The sequence below is a fragment of the Micrasema longulum genome, unplaced genomic scaffold (assembly GCF_059751315.1).
Source record: "Micrasema longulum isolate JH-2025_06_02 unplaced genomic scaffold, ASM5975131v1 h1tg001167l, whole genome shotgun sequence".
NCBI classification, from domain to species: domain Eukaryota; kingdom Metazoa; phylum Arthropoda; class Insecta; order Trichoptera; family Brachycentridae; genus Micrasema; species Micrasema longulum.
In genome coordinates, this window is record NW_028278354.1 from 157,182 (window position 1) to 179,720 (window position 22,539).

The window sequence follows — 22,539 nt, forward strand, 5'->3', positions numbered from 1 at the left end:
TTATCCATAAATTAGCCACTGATGTAATTGTAGACGAAGAACTAAAACTTGTAAAAAAATGTAGTAAACATGGACATAATACGAGAATATCAGAAAAATATCATATACAACATTCTAAAACAAGACAAGGACAGTCGAGACTAATAAACCAGGGACTGAAATTATACAATAAACTACCAGACAAAACTAAACAAAAGACTCAGACAAACTTTTCAAAGAAGTAAAAAATATTATTTTAAACAACAGAGTATGAATAAAAAATGCATATTTTATTTTTGTAAAATGAATGAAATAATCCGTAAGGGTTAATAAATAAATTTTAAAATTAAAATAAAATAAAATGAAATAATAAAAGTAAACCAATACATTAGGGAAATATCTCTCACTACAAATTCCGATAAAAATATATGAAATGGATTTAGAATAATTAATTGTATTTTCAAAATCAATATGGGTATTGTGGAGAATTTTTTTTTTTATACATAAATGTAAAAAAAAAAAAAATACGTTGCTAGAAAAATGCGACGTGTTTGGCCTTGGTTGTTGTGACGTCAAGATTCGTGATATTGTTCTAAACAAAGTTCAATGGCCAGGAACAAATGAACATGAATCGTGACGTGTAAGGGGCGTGGCCAATGCAATGACCTTTGGTATTTAAATTTGTTGCATCAGAGAGGGAAAACATTTTAGAGAAGGGAATATCGAAGTCTGGGCATTTACAGAGCTTATGATGTAAGTGGCCACTTTACACACTGTGTAACATTCACCATTCTGCCTTTCCTAAGCTCGTCCATCTGTTGACTTTTGTGAAGATAGTCGGGTTGTGGTCCCGTGGCTAGTGTCTCGGACTCACGGGCCAAAGGTCCGTGGTTCGAATTCCACTCTACCCCAACTTGATTCCATTTTCTAATAGTGAGTTATTTACAACTCGTTGAAAATGGCCCTCAAACTTAAATATTTGGGTAAATCATAAGAACGCAAATATTTCTTTTTCTTTAAAAAAAAAAAAACGAGCTGAAACCTTTATCATGTGGGTGAGATTCATCCGGCTGAACCAATTCATCTACTAGGCAACGCCTGAAAATGATTTTCCCGTTTTTATACTTCTTCTTTTACCAGGTAGTTAATTCATCAGTGTATAAAAGAAGCACTTACACACTTCTTGTCGAACAATAAGGAGAGATCTCAGCAAAATGTTCGTACGAGATTTTCCCAGAGCACGAATTATGTCATACCCAAAACCGTACGACTTTTGCTCAAATACATCTCTCCTTTATCGCACCGAGAGTGTTCAATATTTTGGAAGAGTGTATTAAGCTCTCAAGGACAAAAACTATTTTGAAAAGAGGAGTTAAGGACTGGAGTTTCCTTAATGGGAGGGATTTGAGCGGGAAACTCCTTGATGCTTTTCCGAATGTTTGAGTTTACTGTTTACCATATTGATGTGCCATATATTTGTTTTTTACTATTAATCATGTTATGTTTCTGATCCTTTATAATATTTATAATGATATACTCATGTGTCTGTGTCAACTAATTGCTTGTTCCAACTCAACACAGGAGTCCCATGGAGTTGGGTCTTATGTTTTAAATAATGTGTAATAAACTGCCTTTAAGTAAACAAATATCAATAATACTGTAAATAATACAAAAGGTAGGAACTTCCCGCTTATATTCATGCACAATCTGCATAGTAATAATGTATACAGCATCATTGTTCTTGAACTAGAAACCACATCTTAGTGACTTGACGCGTATTATCCAGGTATTTATATTATCTCGTTAACCTTCTGGTCATATGATTATATTTATTAATAATTATGTTTTATTAACCTATACCTACACTTGTAATAACTGTCGTTATTGTTTTCAATGGTCGGTGTGAGTATGAATATGTATGTTAGTTTATTTGAAAGAAAACCGTGGACAAAATCTTCAAATGAGGCGGCGACCATTTTGTTTCGGCCTTAAAATTTGCTGTATGCATAAATATCTATCTATGTATATACAGGATGTTCTTTAAACCCTGTCACATCCGAAACCACGATGATCAGTTTGGGCAAGAAGACATTTTAGCATATTTAAAAAAATATTTAGAACGAAGAATTTTTTTATAAATAAAATATTGAAATAAAACAAATGGTTGCTTTCTTCTGCAGGGGAGAAGCGAGGGGGACGCGGACGTACGGTTGACGGTATATCAGACTTCCCCCTCCCCCCCTCCTCGTTTCTCCCCTGCAGAAGTAAGCAACCATTTGTTTTTTATTTATCTTTTATTTTTTAAGGTTTTAGTAGTTCTAAAAATGTATTTTAATGTGCCAATATGTCTTCTTGCTCATACTGATCATCATGGTTTCGGATGTGACAGGGTGTAAAGAACACCCTGTATTATACACATATATATATATATAAGGCAATGTTCGTATGTGTGTCCTCCTGTATATATATATAAAAGGCAATGTTCTTATGTGTGTCCTCGATGGACTAAATAACTACTGAACCGATTTACGTGTGGTTTTCAGCGAAATGTAGATCTTTGTAACGACCGTATTTATAGCTCTTAAAATCTTCAACGTATCAAGTAGAAAAAAGTTAGGAGCGTAAATATTTTTTTCATCGTTCACCGGGCTGCATTCGCCGAGAATACATGTACAAAAAAATTGGAAGGACGCTATTTTTTTGTGTACAAAAATTTATTTTTTTGAGTTTTTACAAACAACATTCGTTTTTTATGTATCCCAATCAGATTATTTTCTTTAATTCCTTATAATAATAATCCTGTTTATTTCTTTCTACTGGATTTTTGGTAATACTAAAATAACATTTAATACATTTATGAAAATCGTATTCCTACATAAATTGCACCCCTGTTGGGAAGAAGAGCAGAGTTTGACACGTGGAAAAAGAATCCAATATTTGACAATGAATTATTGAAAGTTTTGGAATTTAACTATAAACCACTACCTAGATACCTACTTACTAATAAAATAAAACACTATCTATTTAACGTCTTTCCGAAAGATTTTTACACGTTTTTACAACACAATCGGGCATTTTGGTTTAGAATTAAATGTCAAGCTCGCGTCAAAACCTGGCAGATTATTAAAGAATGACTAAATACGCGTTAGGAATGACTGAGCATTTGGGCATGAGCTTAGTATCATAATTTTATAGAGCTCAGGGTGCATCTATGTATATTAATAGGTCGATGGTTTTATTTAATTATTTAAACCTGTTTCTATAGTTACGTAAAAGCATTATAAAGTAAAGTTTTGTATAGATACTTAATAATGTTTAATCTTAAGAGAAAACGCGGTCTGATTTTTCGTCATACAAATATATTCCCGTATTTTCTCCCTGGATTATAGCACTAGAGCAGTGTTTTTTCCGCACTGTAGATATTTACTGTTGAAGTGTTTTTTTTTTGTTTTGTATAAATTGTTTATTATGAAAAATACCTAGTCAGTTTTTTTAAACTTATGTCTTCGGACGCACGGCATACCAATGTTTTTTTTTTTTTTGAAAAACGCCAAAAAGAACAAAAAAATACATTCTTATTATTATAAAATAACAAAATCGGTTCAGTTTTGAGGTGCGGAAAGCGGGACAACGAAACGTCGATTTTGTTCATTTTAGTTAGGCATAAAAGGAGGCATCTTCAAGACAGTGACCGAAAAACAATGTTCAAACACCTATTTATCTTTATGTCAACCGAAACACAAAAATTTTAATGTACTATATGTATAGGTTGTACATATTATCTAATTATTGATATCAAAATTTCGATTCTGTTCATTTAAACTATATTAAATATACTCAAATTTAGCAATAGCAAAGCATTGCCGGGTTCAGCTCGTGTATTATACGAAAAAAAATAGAACGACGGGTTTATGTACCGAGTACTTACAACGAGAGGCAAGTTCCGTGCTCCCAGCACTTCTGGCAAACACTTGCTGAATGTTGCGACGTTGAAAAGACCCTCAAAATAAATATGATGAGATTACGCTTGAACTTTGGAGTGCCCTCAACAAACTTAACCCAACTTAGCGCCCACGGAATATTCATCAACGTCGTCATCATCTCCCTATTGCACCCAGTGGTACATGGGGCACTGCATTGGCACTACAATTGCAGCGTAACAACAAGACTAATTTTTTGTTTTACAGTCATCATCATGGTACTAATTATTCACTGAATTCACCAATTATTCGCATGCACAGTGATGATTTAGATTTAATTTACACCACGCCGTAAATGATCAAGTCCTGTGTTTTGAAAAAGAATAAACAATTAAAAATTCAAATAATGATTAGTTCTTCACTTTTGTTTCAACTCTTTACTTGTATGTGTATAATTATTTCAAAAATGTATTGTTTAGTATTAATATTTATATAAACCATGAAGTTAACTTTCCTTTCAAAGTAACTTCTTTTCCTTTTTTTTCTCCTTTTTTTCTTCTCTTCTTCTTTTTTAAAACTGCTATTTTCTTTGATTTACCTTTTGTTTATCTAGGTAAATATTTATATTTGTTACAGATGTAATATTTCTTTTTTTATATATAAATACTCGTACTGTTTACCGATGGCAAGTTAACAGAGTTATCTTCGACTGTCTATAAAGAATAGCAGATAATTGTGTACGAAAATGAGTATATTTGCATGAACATTTATTGTATCTTCGTCGGTAACTTTATATTGAACTTGTTTAGAAGAAAAAATCGTATGCATATTCTGCTTTTCATACAGAAAACTTAATTTTACTTTGTAGATAAATTGAAGATAAATGTCAACTTCGCATTGTAATACTGGCCCTGATTCTACTTGTCTGCCCGATAGTTTTGAAGTAGGTAACTTCTATTATCGTTATAACCGGCATCAAAACATTAAAAAATAAATATGTATATATAGCTGTGTTTCTTTTGTAATTTTTATAAATTTCTCTTTAAGTACAGTGTTAAGTTGGTAATAAATGCGACGGCTCTACTACCTTGCGGTGGTACTAATAATTGTTAGTGTACATTAGGTAAATGATGGCATAAGTTTGTATCCGTGCAGAGAATATTCAATGTCCCACAATGGTTGCATTTCCCCTACGCTAAGCATGCAAATGTCCGTAATTAGACATTAAATATTACTAACATCAGGCCGTTAAAGCGGTCGAAAATATGCTTAACCCCGTTAGTATAACGAAAAATATTCATATGTTGCTCATGTTTTAGCTGTTAATACTGTCGTCATAAGCGAAAAGGCAGTTTTTTGACAAAAATCACAAGAGACTAAAAAGAGCAGAAAATAAAATATTTCAGTGCGTAAAATGATAAGTTTTTTGAGCAATAACACAATATCTATAGATTCTTAAGCAAAAAATCCGTGTATATATGACGTACACAGGTTGTATGCTTTAGAAACAATTGACATACTGTGTTTGTAATTATGTTTTTTTTATTTTTTAATTTTAAGTTGCTAATACTGAAATCATATCTCAAAATATGAATTTTGCAAACAACTTTAGTGACAAGGATTATTTTTATGTTTTTTTTTATTTTCTTTTTTAATTACTAAAAAATAAAAAAGTTCCTCCTAATCTTTTACAGACTATTTTCTTTTCTCTTTCTTATATAATACAAAAAAATATTATACCTGACTATATAGGAGCACAAAATTCATTAACATTTCTTGTACGAGTATACCCACGAACAGGCCATGCCTTTGTGGGATTTTTTGTTTACTATTAATATGTATTACATTGCCATGTAATTTTTTTTTTTTTTTAATACTCTGTTTTACCTCTTATGTATATTGTAAAAAAACAAAAAATTATAATAAATAAAAAAAATAAAAAACTGCCCTCTTTTCTTATAAGGCAGTATACCTATCCATAATCATCATCATTCCCTTTCCGCACCTAATGGTGCATAGGGCACTGATTTGATTCACCAATCGCAGCGTATCTTGATAAAAAAAAAAATTACATGAAGATAAGATGATCAGTCTTACGCTTCAGATACCAGTCCAGGTACTATGAAATATTCTGGTGTGAAAACACCCTTTCAAATAAATATTTCATATCAACCATGTCGGGAATCGAAACCGAGACCTCTTGCTTGGTAGGCAAACGCGCTGACCATTATACAACGAGGCCGACATGTTCATGACCTATAACTAACTAAATTAGGCGGCCTCCGTGGTGTAGTGGTGTAGTGGTCAAGACGCTTGACTCACGCACGGAAGGTTCCGGGTTCGATTCCCGGTGAGAACACAAAAATTAAAATGTGATTTTTCTCAAGCCTGGGTGCTCTGTGATGTAATTCACCACTGTAATTAGGCCTCCTGGCCTGTTGTGGTGCAAAAATAATGTAAATTATATTTATTTATTATTAATTAATGAACAGTTTACATATTCACGAACTTACGGCTTTTTGGCTGTAAACGTATCAGGGCTTTTATATTTAAGAGGATAAGCGGTGTTTTGGTGGAATTTTGATGAAAATATATTTGAATGGTGTTTTTCTGTTTCTCTCTCGCAAATGCCTTCTTGATACTGTGCGAAAAAGACAACTGCGCATTAGACTGATTTTGACTAACTAAAATCGACGTTTCGCAGTCCCGTTTTCCGCACCCCAAAACTGAACCGATTTAGTTTTTTTTTTAAGAAAGATTATCAGAATATTTTTTTTTGTGTTTTCCACTTTTTTAAATTATTCATCATATTTGTATTCCATACATCCGAAGACTGCAGATACAACTGGGCGCTTTTTTTAATTTTTGGATTGTCCTAACTCCCATAAGAAACAATTTATCAAAAAGGCAAAACGATAAGGGTATGTTAATGGTAAATATCTATAGTGTGCTAAAATCACTGCTCTGAATACTAGAATACGTTTGTATGAAAAAAAGTCAGACCGCTTTTCCTCTTAATAACTTTCCAGTTTAATTATAACGGACTCAGTATTGATGTAGACATTTTTAACTGCACGTTGCATTTGTACAGAAAATTTCTTCATGGGGTCGATTATTTGGGATAGTTGCTGAATGTGCATCTTGAGTGGTTTATGCCATGTATATGTGCCGCATGTAATGTATATGTTTGTGTATGTTTTATATGTGCGTTCATGTGTGTGCGTGGATGGCTCGGAGTGTACATTCGGTATTTTTATTTATTTTAATTTATTACCTCCATGGAAAACGCAAATGCCAACAATTATTCTTTTCTCACTTAAAATTCTTATTTGTTTTTTATTTTTTTGTCACATTTAATGTTTATATCTTTTTAATTTATGAAAATATAATTGGTCTTTTTATGTTAAAAATTTGTTGTTTTTAATACTTATTTTGTATGACTGTATGTTTTCTGAATAAAATAAATTAAAATAAATTAAATTAATTTTCTTTAAATCATTGAAACAATTTTTACATATAATACTTTGTCTTTATATGATTACCAATGTATCTTATTGTTAGCCTCAATTTCATGAGTCGTATTCTGCCAGTCGAAAAGTAATAATTATATTTTGGATAAGTATATAAATAAAAATTTAATATATTTTATTTTCCGAAATACCTCATAAATACCTAATTGAATAAATAGTTTCTTTAATCTTTTTTTTTATTTATTTATTATCTTTATTTTTTGAATGGTGTGAATTTGAAAAAAACCTATTTTTAAAATGGCAAAATCGTATGATTTGCTTACTTTTTATCAGACTACAGCCTTTATAATTAACATAGGGAAGAAATCTAGTAACTAAAAAATAATAATCACATGTTTTACAATAACAATATTGGGAATTAAAAAAAAAATGTGTATCATATATACGTTTTGGCGGGCTTATTGCTATGTCTTTCAATTAAAGCAATGTCTTTCAGCCAACTAAAAAAACCAACTGGTCAAAAGAAGAATTTATAGTAAAAAAATATTAATATAAATGAGAACTATTTTAAATGTTATTGACGTAAGGAACACGGACTAAATTGTTGCGGTCATTCATTGGTTTGTTTCTATCATATGATGTCGAGATGACAAGTAGGTAGAACATACCGAGGTAGATACAGATAGTACAGAAGTTAAGTATACTGTCATGATAGCGTTCATAATTGAGGCCCAGGAAGGATACCCTTTGTTTTATTCCCCTCAATCCATCATCTTCTTGGGTTATCACTGGACTACCCAATTTTTCACTTGTTTTGGTAAATTTGTTTTGAATATTGTTGATTCCTCTTTGTGCTGCTGCGGATATCCTAATCAATCTTCTGAACACGTCTTGTAGTCGTGTCCCTTTCTCTCTCTCTCTCTCTCTATGAATACCGAATGGAACTTCTCGCTACTATCCGTGGTTCTTTATACAGATCTGGTGGCTTTCAAAAAGAATTTCAATACTTTTAACAAGTTTAGTAATCATAAAATAAAAGTATTATCAGATTTAAATTAACCTAAATACAATAAGTGTAATGTAAGTATTAGTTTATGTATTAAAATAGCATGAAACTAAATAAATTTTTAGAAAATTAAAAATAAAAACATATATTACATTCCCTACATATATGTGAGAAATGTTATATCAATATTTATACAAAAATTCTACAAGTGAGTAAATATTATTTGCTTAAATTCTATGAAAAATAAAATTATTCAATTGTATCTGTGAGCTAATAGATTCAATAAACATTGTAATAGTAATGTAAACATCTATTCTGTATGATATACTGTCTCAGTAGAAACAGACTCAAAAATAGAAACAGACAGTTTCTTTTATATTAACGTATTATATTTATGGGCCAATGTTGTTATAAAATATTACCTCACTATAATTAGGTAACCAATAAATCTTGACATTGTCAAATGATTGGTTAAATTTTGTTGAAGTATGTACTAGTTATTTTATTTCTATATTCCTTCAATTATTTCATCTGTTGATGTTTGTGAAGTTAAAGAGCTGAAACCTTTATTTATGCGTGTGAGATTCATCTAATTGAATTATTTCACCTACATACTAGGCAACGCCTGAAAATGTTATTTTTTCAATTTCTATACTTCTTCATGGACCAGGTAATTTATCTTTTTATATTTAGGTAAGATGAAAGAATTGAAGGAATATAGATGTTCAAATATAGGCAGAATGGTGAATGTTACACAGTGTGTAAAGTGGCCACTTAAACCAGCCATTGACAGGTCATAAGCCCTGTAGATGCCTGGACTTCTATATTACCTTTTCTTAAATGTTCTTCATCTCTGTTGTAAAATGTTAATAAAATTTATCTGCTGGCCACATTCTAAATTAATTATTTTCTCTAGGTCAGTTAATCTTATCGTTAAAACAAAGGGGAAACTAATTAAATTGATTATCTCATCATGTTGTGATGTTAACATTGTTCACTAACACTTGAACTAAATCAATATCCATTACTCACCCATATCTAATCTATCACCTAATCTATATTTACTTTATTATGAAAAAATGCACATGCTTTATCGGCGAATATTTGTTTATTGATCAAATATTATGTATTTGTATTTTTTTGCACCACAACAGACCAGAAAGTCCAATTACAGTTGTAATGAGGAACTTAGAACTTAGGAAGGAAGCCCTACGGGAAATTGGATACAAAGAATGTTTTCTTACTCGCGGTATTAACTAGAGCGTTAATTTGTCCCACAAAGTTTCTTGAAAATGTACGAAATAAATAATAAAAACGAACTACTTTGAACGACGTCACTGGTTCATATGAATCAACCAATGATAAGAGGGTTCTAGAAGATTTCCGGTTTACGCTAATTCAACGGACCAATCGGAAGAACCGATCGAGAAGAAGCGGAAGAGAACTTGAGACATCACACGCGCATTAATTTCATAAATATAAAACTTTAAAAAATCATAGTGCTGTTAATACGATACATAAAAAAAAATTGGCCTAATTTAATTTTATATTACCAATAAAATTATAAAACCACTGAACTTCCTCATTGCGATACAGAACGCTCAAGCTTGAGAAAAATCACATTTAATTTTTATGATCTTAAATCCGATTGTAAAACATATTATATTGAAGTTGAGCTTAATGTTTCTGTGCATTGATTTGAAAATTGTATTAACAGGGTATGCGCTGGGAAAGAATTCTGAAAAAAACACATATTTTAACATTGTCTTTCTCTCAGTCTTTCGCAGAGTCGCAGATGCCTCCCCGATACAGTGTGAAAAAGACAACTGCAGACGTACTGATTTTACCCAACTAAATTGACAATATCGACGTTTCGCTGTCCGTTTTCTGCAGCTCAAAACTGAACCGATTTTGGTGTTTTTTAGAAACCGCTGTTTTCCAAAATTATTTATCATATTTGAATACCGTACGTCCGAAAAAAGTAGAAAGCTGGGCGCTTTTATGGGTTCGGATAGTCCTAGTTCAAGAAACTATTTATCAAAAAAGCAAAATGAAAGAGACCCACCAACACTAAATATCTATATTGTAAAAAAGAATCGTTTCTCTAGTGCCAATTATCTAGGGAGAAAATATAGGATTACGTTTGTATGAATAAAAGTAAGACTGCTAGTGATCTCGAAATAGATAATCATCTTAAAAGGTATGTTTAAAATATAATGTCCCTTACATGAGTATCATACATATGGTATTTTATTTATTATTTTATTTTATTTATTTTATTTTATTTATTTGGATAACCAACAGCTATAATTATCGAAATTATCGTATGTGAAACACTTTTCTGATAGCTGAGTTCTGAATCACCTGCACCTTTAAAAATTTTCACTCAGTTACGTCTCGTCATTAGAGCATTTTTAATTTGTTTGTTTGGTTTTTATTGAATTTATAGATTGGTACCATAAATAATTTCTTCTGTTTTCCTAGTTAATAGTATGTAATAAACGTTTCACTATAGTGTTATAACAAGTATGTATTTTCCTTGTGTAAATAGTTTTAGATTTCATGATGTTTAGTTAGTCTTTTACTTGTTTGTAATATTAAACATCGTTATAAAATTATAAAATAAATTGTACATTTACTTCTACTAACTTAATAATGCATGTAATTATTCTTCTTTCTTCTTTATAAATATATACTTGTTTCCCATTAGATACATTTTTTTTTATTGATTTGCAAAAAGCGTATGACAAAGTAATAGAATGAAATTGTGGAGCGTACTGAAAAAATATTGAATAAACAATATACTTATATAAGCGGTATCATCTTTGTGAGGAGAGTTCGGCGTGTATAAGAGTTAATGGGGGATTCACATCGTGGTTTGCGATCTCAAAAGGCATAAAACAGGGATGTGTAATGTCATCATGGTTGTTTGATCTTACAGAGATTTAATTTAAGGGTTTTGGAGCAAAAATTGATAATTTTGCAATAATCTGTTTGTTGTACGCTGACGATGCAGTTCTTTTAGTAAGCAGCAAGGAGGATTTGCAACAAATAGTCTCTATAATGTATGATGTATGTCTGAAGAGTGAATTGGTGATGAATGAAAGCAAGCCAAAAGTTATGGTATTAGAATGGGGAAGTGAGGTTTCTGAGTGCATAATAAATGTAAACAATGAGTGTCTTGAACAAGTAAAAGAATTTGTGTACCTGGGAAGCATGTGTGGAAAAAATGTTGAAAGGAGAGTGAATGCCGGCAACATCATGAACGGCGCACTATGCGCAGCAATTTCTAGTAAAAATATGTCAATCGAAGCTAGACTGGCAGTGCACAACCGAGATTTAGTCCTAACACTTATGTATGGAAGTGAAACATGGAACTGGCAAAGGAAAGATGAAAGCCAAGTAAACGCGGTCGAAATGCGCTGGAAATCAATGTATAACAGGGTTATGAACGATGAAATCAGGCGAGAGTGCAAATCTGAGACACGTATAATTGATAATATTAAGAATGGGTCACCGAGATGGTTTGGTCATGTAGAACGAATGGATGATAAATGAATGGTAAGACAGATACATATGGCGAGAATGAACCGTAACATAGGACAAGGACGACACAATGAAGACATGGCATGATCAAATAAACCAAAATCTTAAGTCTGGGCATCTCAAAAGCAGACAGAACCGAAGAGCATGTATGACCAGATGTATGAATGTGGAAAAAGCTAGGAATGTATGTCTCTGCCTACCCCTACGGAAAATAGCATGATGGTAGTAGGAGCCTTGTATAAAATTGTATTTTATGCTTATCCATTAGTTCAAAAACTAGTTAATTATTATATAACTAGTTTTTAAACTAAATAAATAAAAAATCAGCAGTAGCATACTTGTATTATTTTTTCAATTACTGGTATTTAACCCTAAAAGAGATACTAGATATTAGTTGATAAGAATCAGTATTCGTAATTGTAATTTAATATGTAACAATAAACATGCCAAAAATACATAAAATACAATTATGAATACTCACAAACTTGTACTATTCAACAGGATAATAATTACTTTTATCTTTTTTTGTTAATGTGTGGGAATTGTGCACATCTGACATGAAAACTACACACTCCGCACCGGCTCGCAAGTAGCAAGGTGACATTATTTGAATAACAATGTGTGGTGTAGTTAGTGACATTTTGTTACTGTGGTTTAACTTTACCCGGTATGCGTTTGGACACTATTGTTAGAATATACCAGTTACATTTCTACAAGGTAAAAGAAGACACTCACTTTTAGGGTAACTTACACTATTATTTTAATTTTATTTGTTTTTTGGTCCCTATCATATCAACTTCAAAATCAGCATTTTTGAGTTAGCCACTAAAAACACGTCTTCGTATCTTTCTCCATGAACGCTGCAAATAGACAAGTCATGATGCGTTCAAATCATGTTGTAATGATTAGACCCCACAATATTATTTTCATTGAAATATTGAAAATATCAATTAGTAGAGAGAGCTAAACATCCCAAATAAAATGCTGGTTTCAATCAATCTCTTACTAAGCCATGTTAAAAATATATAAATGTGTATCGTATTATCAGCGCCAAGATTTTTTTAAGTTTTATGTTTCTGAAATTAGTCCGCATGTCACGTCAGAGGTTCTCTTCCGCTTATTTTCGGTCAGTTCTGCCAATTGGTCCGTTGACGGTTAGTAAACCAGATATCTTTTACAGCTCTCTTATCATTGGTAGATTCATATGAACTAGTGACGTTGTATCGTTCAAAGTGGTTAGTTTTTATTACAATATTTTGTGTCCGTTTTCAAGAAACATTGCCGTACAATCTAATGCTGTGATTTTTACCGATATAAACATATATATATATTATATATTTGGATAATTCATATAGCGCCGTTTTTTGTGAAAATCACCTCAAGGGCGCTGTACAATAAATAAATACCCCACCATGTCTTGCAGCTACAGAGCGCATGGACGGTTGGGATTGTTGTTCCTCGTCTCCAATTATATATACAGGAGCTAGATTACAGCATGTCTTGCAGCTACAGAGCGCATAGACAATAAGAAATCTAGCCCCTATTTACATTTTTAATATTTTATTTGACAATAAAGTTAAGAGATTTAGTGCTATTTAAAAAAATTAAATAAAAAACAAATTTGTAAAAATAAAAGTTAGATTACAACAAGTCTTGCAGCTACTGAGCGCATGGACGGTTGGAATTCTAGACCTCATTTACTAAATTTGATAAATATGGTTGCTCACACATAGGCAAAGTGGTAAATGGTACAGAGTGTATATAGTGGTCACTTTAACCAGCCAATGACATGTCATAAACCCTGTAAATGCCTAGACTTCCATATTTCCTTCTCTAAAGTGTTCTCCATCTCTTTTGTAATTTGTTGATCTTAAGGACTCCCTAGGGGGTGAAATCCAGTCTGCTGTCTACAAACATTTAGACAAACCCAAAATATTGTAATAAAAATATATTTTTGGTAAGGTAATCTAAATTAAAAGCATGTCACTTTAGCGCCCTACTCCTATGCTGCCACAACCTCAGCACCGTCAATTGTGTCCGTCAAAAGTTGGTTTAATTCAGTCACCTTTTATCCGGCGTGCAATTTTCTTTTTCGTAACTCTTCGATAGATTTTAATCTCTGGTAGGCGAGTTATAACTTTTTGAATAAAGTGGAATATCGCAAACTTTAAAACCTTTTTGCTCAATCTAAAAAAAAGTTCTGAGCAGTGTTTTCGTAATATTGAATTTTGTTAAGGACACTTAAACATAATTTCTCAATTGATATGTGAAAAAACATAGTAGATATATGTTAAATAACTGTTCAGTAAGTGTGCAATTTGCCAAGTTTTTTTCAGCTTCGAGTATAAGAGTGATGAATATTAAATATGTGATTACAACATTGTCAAATCTAACAGTTTTCTTAAATTATATATTATTATTATTTATTATCATATTATATTACATACACAAAATTACAATTTATACAAAGTTACTTTGACTATCTAACTAGGGTTATTTATTCCATTCTAAGACAGTCAAAAAAATATATAGAGCAGAAAACAGAAACCAATAGATAGAAACAATTACAAAGGTAGTGGACAAAGTGAAAAACATAGTAAAAACATACTAAAAAATGTAGGAAAAACATAGGAAAAATCTAGTAAACACAAAGTAAAAATGAAGTAAAAACATAGTTAAAAATGTAGTTAAAACGTATTAATAAATGTAGTAAAAACATAGTAAAAAATGTAGTGAAAAACATTAAAAAACCCAGTAAAATGCATAGCAAAAACAGAATACATAGTCAGAAACATATTTAAAGTCATAGTAAAAAAAAAAAAAATGTAAAGCAAAATACTGAGGAAAAAGAGAAAAAAAACATAGTATAAAACAAAGTAAAAGATGTAATAAAAAATGTACGTGTATATAGTAAACAAAACATTTTTTTTTATTAAAAACATTGTAAAAACAGATTAAAAAGTCATGAGGTTCTTAAAAAATTCAATCAATAAAAAACTAAAAATTTGGTTTAACAATTAAAATTTAAACATGTGTACATATGTGTATTGTATGGCAAATCGTTTTGATACTGAATGTTATTATATTTTAGCTGTTATTTTACGCTTAATTTGACGAGTGTTTACAGTTTGTGTAGAATAATTTCTGTATTCTAATCTGTAATATTAATAAATGATTATCAAATAGCACTGTTCCATTGACACATTTTCGTCCAGTGCGTATGTGCTCAGATATTGAGGACTCGTCACTTGCAAAGTTGTACCTTGAACTTACATGAAATTGAGTAATCTGTGGTAAAATCCTGTATTATTTTTCTTATTTTTTTGCACCACAGCAGGCAAACAAGCCTCAAGTACGTACAGTGGAAAAGTACAACATAAAACATCCAGGCTTAAATAAAACAATACACTAGTCACGGAACCATCTATTAATACATGTGAAAACAAATTGGACAGTTATGGAGCATACGCTGAACATGGCAGAATGGTAAATGTTACACAGTGTGTAAAGTGGCCACTTAAACCAGCCAATGACAGGTCATAAGCCCTGTAAATGCAAACGTTCTTCATATCCGTTTTAATTTGTTAATTTATATATTTGTTTACTTTGTTTCAGAATGGAAACTGGTGTTTGGTTAATGGGTATCTTTTTTATCTTCTTGGACTTCATCACCCAACCTCTCTTTTGGTTCTTATCTCGGAAGCCCTCGGAAAAACTTCTTCCCATAAGAGACGCCTTGCTTGTCACCAGTGCTGTGAAGATTGCAGAACTCATACGGAATAAAAAAGTAAAATATAAGAAAAAATATTTTACCAAACTTTATATTCATTCCAAAGATGCTTGGCCATTTTTTTAAATATTTTCTAATGCGTATCATTATCTCTATGAAATACACAATAGGGAAATATCACATACTACGAATACTGATAAAAATATACGAATTGAATTTAGAATAATTAATTGTATTTTTGAAATCAATATAAATACTGTGAAGAAATGTTTTCATACATAAATGTAAGAAAGAAATTTTATAAATATATGTTGCTAGAAAATCGCAACATAATTTGGCCTTGATAGTTGTAACGTTAAGATTTGTGATAATTTTCTAAACAAATTTGGATGGCCAGGAACAAATAAACATGAATCCTGACAGTATTAGGGGCGTTACCAATGGAATGGCCATTTTTGCGGGAATTCAAAATTACAAATTTAAAAATATATTTAATGCTACTAAGAATTAGCAAAAAAAATAAATATTCTAGACAGTATTTCATAGATATTTAGTACTTTAAAAATGTAAGAGAAGTTGTATTTCCCTATTATATATTATATCTTATTGGAACCGGAATAGTTGTTTTATAAAATATAATTCCATTTAAGACATTAAAATGTTAAATTCAGACAAAATCAAGTAAATATAACAAGTGTTACTTATACTGTTAAGTTTACCATGCCAATCCATACGGCTTTTTTTTCCTGTTGATTGGATTGGAAAAAAACTTAATTTCTATTTATTCATATTTTATTTCAGGAACCAGCATGCATTAAAACAAAAATACAATGTTTACCAATAAACCAAAGTTACAGGCCAATTATAGTTTTCTGTGTATTACTAAATACAACGCCAAAAAAAAACTAAATTTCTAAAGTCACTCTGTATCACATGTAAAAAGAAAAAAAATACAATAGTAATGAAATAAGTTTTTTTTGTTATTAAGAAAACCTTTTCATCAACAGATCCACACGGAGTGACCTCAAATAAGATTTTTTTGCTGTTAAAACAAGATAAAATAAATATAATATCAAAGTATACAAAAAAAATCTGTCAAGTTTGTTAAATACAGCTAGTAATATTATACACTATTGCTTATTTTAATTCTTATTTTAGCTTTGTCTAGATTTATTAATAATTACAGTTTTCTTACCCTGTTTTTAAATAAGAAGGATGAATTTCTTTCAATTTTCATCTTGCTATTATTATCTACTTAATATTTTCACAAGCATTTATTGGGATGTCTCAGAAAAAAAAATTGAATTATCAGTCAGCATTTTGGCTCTAGAACCAGAATCCTAGATGTGCACTTTTGAATAAATGACTTCTCTTAGTTAAAAATCCTGAAAAGGTGGAGATAAATCCGCCTCGTAGTGTACTGGTCGGCGCCTACCATACTTGAGGCGCCGGGTTCAATTCCTGGACATGAAATATTGTTTTAAAAATAGTTTTGGTAACAGAAGATCAATATATCTTCGCTGCCTTTGGTGGACCAATGCAGTGCCTTACGCACCACAGGGTGCAGATAAGGACTTGATGATTATTTAAATGAAATATTTTCAAAAATGCTACGTACATTAAAAATTTTAGTAATTTTGATTAATTATTTTTTATTCATTTTCTAATATTGCATTTAGCTACCTTGCATGTTTTATGAAATGTACAAATAAATTATTTTCTTTCAATCGTTTTAGATTACTAGTCAACATGTGGTAGAGGTATTCATTGAAAGAGTTAAAGAAGTGAATACAGTTCTTAATGCAGTTGTAGAAGATCGATTCGGCAAAGCCTTGTTAGAAGCCAAGCAAGTAGATGAGCTTCTACAAACTATTACTGATGAAGTTTCCTTGAAGAAACTGCAGAAAGAAAAGCCATTCTTAGGCGTTCCTATAACTATAAAAGAGAGCTGCTCATTAGAAGGTAAACCAATCACTGATCTTCATATATATATGTATTTAGTCCTTTTCTTAAAGCAAATGTGGAAAAGTTCCTTAACAAGGCCATAGCCGATTATCCCACCAGACTATTTATTTATTTATTTATTTATTTATTTAGCATTTCACAGTTTTAAAATGTACATAGTTTATTTGTTTCAGGTCCCGACTAGCTAGGAAAATCCTGTGTTTAGGAAGGACCTTATTTTATTCATGTGTTTTTTTTTTATTTTTAATTTCATTAAATGATGCTTAATAAATTCAAAGAATAATAATAACATTATTAAAAATCAATATAAATTTAAATTAGAAAACATGCAAGTAATAATAATAAATATTGAATCATAAAAATAGATTAGAAAATATGCCATTAATAGTAAATAAATGAGACACAATTATTATAAATTATAAAACATACCGATAATAATAAAAATTGAACCACAAATACACATTATAATATATAAAATGAGTAATTAAGAAATTAAACAAAAATATAAATTGGAAAACATACCGATAATAATAAAAATTGAAGAACAAAAATAAATTACAGAATATACCATTTATATATATATTTTTTTAAATAAGATACGGTTAAAATACTAGTTTTAAAAAGAAAGAAAAAAACATATGTAAATGAATAAACATAAAAAGTAAAAATGAAATATACATAAAAACAATAAGAGATTTTTTTCAATTAAAAGCAACACAATTTTTAGTCATGAAAATAATTACAGGATATAAAAAGGTCTACCCCTAATCCACTTGCTCACCTTCTTCTTATAATCATTGTAACTGACAGACGTCTTTATGTCAGGGTCCAACATGTTAAAAAACCTAGGGCCCAATACTGCAAAATGCCTCTGAAAAAAGGCAGTTTTACTTGGAGGTACCCCAAAGTTTATGCTCATTGCATATCTTGTTTTAATATTTTGTTGTGTTCTATTTTTTATTGAAGACCAGAAATTTGTAAGGACTTCTCTAACATAAAGTTGTCTGACAGTTAGTAAATTTGTTGTTTCAAATAGAGTATGAGAGGGGTAAGTAGATGGCAGTTTTAGCATTATTTTCAATATTGTTTTTTGGAGAATGACCAATGGATTTAGTATGACCTCCGAACAACCACCCCATCCAATTATTCCATATGACGCAACCGACTGGAACAGTGCAAAATATACCGATTTAACTGCTCCGTAGTCTAAAACACCTCTCAATGAGTAGAACACATGTATCAGTTTTCGGAGTTTTTTGACAGTCATAGAAATGTGAGATTCCCATTTAAGATGGCTGTCAATCATAATTCCCAAATATTTAATTTCATTAACTCTTTTCAAGGGAGAGCAGGTACACGGCACTTTATCTTGTCCAGGAATTTGGTTTAAACCACAAGTATGAAGCATAACATTGAAAGATGTGACTGGTTGGGTAGCTCCACTGAGGCTAAATGTTATGTAGTTTGTTTTATCAATATTGAGGGAAAGTAAATTTATGTCTAACCACTTTCTCACCATTTCCATTCCTACTGTGGCCTTACAAAAAACATCGTTCCATGAGCATCCATCGAAAACGATTACGGTATCATCTGCGAAAGAAATAATGGCTTTGCCAAGTTCCATGTTACAGAGATTATTAATGTATACAAGAAATAGTATTGGACCCAGTACACTACCTTGGGGTACACCGTTTATGACTGGTTGACTTTTGCTTCTAGTTTCTTTTCCCGTCTCATCCGTTATTTTTGTAGTTTGAGTTCTCCCTGTCAGATAATTTTCAAACCATTTTAATGCAGTTCCATTGACTCCTATTTCTGATAGTCTTCTACACAGTATCGAGTAGGACACAGTGTCAAAAGCCTTAGCTAGGTCAAGGAACACAGCTATAGTTTTACTTTTTCTATCTAAACATTCGGACAGTATCTTTGATAAATTTGCTATCGCATCAGATGTGCTCTTTTTTTGTCTAAAACCGTACTGATTATTTGATAAAATGCTATTGCTCTCTAGGAAGAAATTAAACCTTGTTTTAACTATCAATTCTATGATTTTAGAAACTACACTAAGAAGAGAAATTGGTCGGTAATTGTTAACTGAGCACTTATCTTTGGATTTAAAAATAGGAATAACAATAGAGTTTTTCAGACAATTAGGGAAAATTCCCTCCTTAAAGCTGCAGTTTATAATATGTGTTAGAGGAAAAGCGATTATGTTTTTTAGGTGCTTAACACATTTAGTAGTAATATTGTCAGTACCTGAAGAGCAACAATTCTTTAGCGAGGAAATAACCGCATTAAGCTCAACATGATTAGTGGGTGAAATATTAAATGGAGGGTACGGTATATTAGAGCCGTTTATTCGCGAAGCCAATTCTTGTTCGGAGTTTTTCAGTCTATTTTTGATAATATTAGCTAAATTAGATCCTATGTTAGCGAAAAATTTGTTAAAGTGGTTGGCAATTAGGTCAGGGTTTTTCAGTACGTTATACGGTTTTTCATCTATGTTAATATCGTTTATAGAATTTCTTGTCCCAGATGTATATGAAATTTCTTTTATGATTTGCCATATTCTTTTTCCATCACCTTTAGCATCGAGAATCTTATTTCTATAGTATTCTTCTTTAACATTTTTTATGGTTTTGTTGCATCTATTTCTATATTTCTTATAGTAATAATTTAAAATTCGATCAGTAGGATTATTAATAGAATATCGATGAAGTTTGTCTCTTTTTCTAACACATTTGATAAGTCCTGTTGTTATCCAAGGTTTGATTTTACGTTTCTTTGACGATGTTCTCCGTGTGATGCTTGTAGCATTTGTTATATGTGCATCGAGTATATTAACAAAGTGTTTGCAAGAAATATTTGGGTCGTTGTTTGAATATACTGGAGACCAGGTCTCTTCAGTTATTTTTTGGAATAATAAATTGTAATCAATATTTTTACAAATATATTGTCGCTCAGGTGGAGGTGGTGTCGAGGTTGCTACACTGATAATGTTAGCATAGTGATCGGTTATGCTACATTTGTAAACAACTGCCCTAGTGTGTAGTAAACTTTTTAAGAAAACGTGGTCAATGCAGCTACTAGTTGTTTCCGTTACCCTTGTGGGTACCATAATTGCCGGATAGAATCCATATGTACCAAGAAGGTTCAGGTATTCATTGGCTTGTGGGTGCATATTATTGATTATATTGATGTTTGTATCTCCTAAGATAAAAAAGTTTTTTATGTTCTTGTTAAGTTCCAAATATTCGTTTAACGATGATAAGAAAGACGTTATGTTTGTGTTGTGAGGAGAACGGTAGATAGCTAGAATAGTCATCATATTATTAATTTCAATTTCAATACAATTGGAATGTGGAAAGCATACTTCCTTACTTGTAAAAGCTAGTTTACTTTTTACAAATATAGCGACACCGTCATTTTGTAGTTTATTATTACAAGAATGACATTGGTTGTAGTTTCCAATAGTTTTAGGAATATAATATTCATTTATCCAGCATTCTGACAGTATGATAACATCTATATCACAATTTAGTTCAGTTAAAACAACCATTAGGGCATCAAAATTTTTGTTTATGCTTCTAATATTCATAGAAAATACCTTGATGGAAGAACCATTATTTAAAAATTGTTTAGCAACATTTGATTCTATGGTTTCCATCAGAGGTATAGGGTCAAATTCATCAAACGTACTATGTGGTTCACTCGCGCCCTAGAGAAAACAGTACTACAATGAGTGATACAAAAATAATTGACGGATTTACAGAATTTACAAGATAATTCAACAGAACAGTTTGAATAAGATTATTTTCAGTCGTTAACTCTTTTGAGAAAAGCTTTATATAAAAGATTATAGAGTGAATCGTAGCACTTGCAGCATCCAAAAAAATAGTAAACATTGTCATAGTCATTATAGAGATTACTGGGAGTGATACTATGTAGATCATTTTATGCGGTAGCAGAGTCATAGAAATTTTACAGCATATACTTAAGATACATACAGTGAGAATTTTACAATTATTTAATAGAAAGTACAGATACATATATTTAAAAATGTAGATAAGAGTCAGTATATAGTATAAAAGAGCAAAATAAAAATCATTGTAATTATTACATTTATGACAAGAAAGTATAAATGCAATATTTAAATCCTGGTATAAGAGGTAAATTGTGGAGTCATTTAAATTAACCTTAAAATAAACCGTAGTTATAAATATACCACTACACTATAGTTAGAGTAGTTAAAAGGAACGTATCTTTTGCAGTATATACAAGCCTTGTACATAATAAGCAAGGCAAAAAATAAGCAACTCCTGTTTTAAAAAACCTAGTCCTGCTATAAATATTGTTACATGAATTTAAAAATGCATAAACTGCACCGATTAAATAGATGTTTTTAGAGATTCCATAGATTCTTAAGATTATGTGATTGCATAAAACTTCTTTAAATTAAAAATAGGTATTATGTTTATCTATAATATATGTATTCATCCTTTTTGTTATTTTTTTATTTAACATGTTTTATGAGATACAGTATTTTTCAAAAGAATTTCATGTTAGACAAAAATACATATAAAAAAATGAAACGGAGTACCACACCAACAAAAAAAAACGCTCGGTGTGGGATTATAATATTAACTCTTTAAAAACTGTGGTAAATAATTCCTTTACGCGCGGTGACGTATCATTGTGTTACCTCAAGCAAAAGACAGAATATTCTAAAGTTCAGACATTTGAAAACAAAAAAAACATGTAGGCATACTGTTAAATAATTCCTTTTTCTTAATTTATAAATATTAACATATAATTTAGCCCTTTTATAGCAAAATAAAATAAAAATCATAAATACGCCAATCATTTTACGTGCGTGTGTGCAACCCCCATCAGTGTCAATAACCGGCTGAATCTCTTTTCTCA

The 22,539-nt window shown here is 30.8% G+C and overlaps 1 protein-coding gene across 3 annotated transcripts in view; it reads left to right on the forward strand.

The window, feature by feature from the left end:
• Positions 1–22,539, forward strand: part of LOC148276663 (fatty-acid amide hydrolase 2-like) — a 59,952-nt gene that overhangs the window by 26,681 nt on the left and 10,732 nt on the right. For all 3 annotated transcript variants that reach the window (XM_088233967.1, XM_088233968.1, XM_088233965.1), the window contains 2 exons: positions 15,537–15,708; positions 17,388–17,613. In XM_088233967.1, the coding sequence (XP_088090093.1) occupies positions 15,538–15,708; positions 17,388–17,613 (397 nt within the window). In that variant the 5' untranslated portion in view covers position 15,537. The remainder of the gene's footprint in view (positions 1–15,536; positions 15,709–17,387; positions 17,614–22,539) is intronic.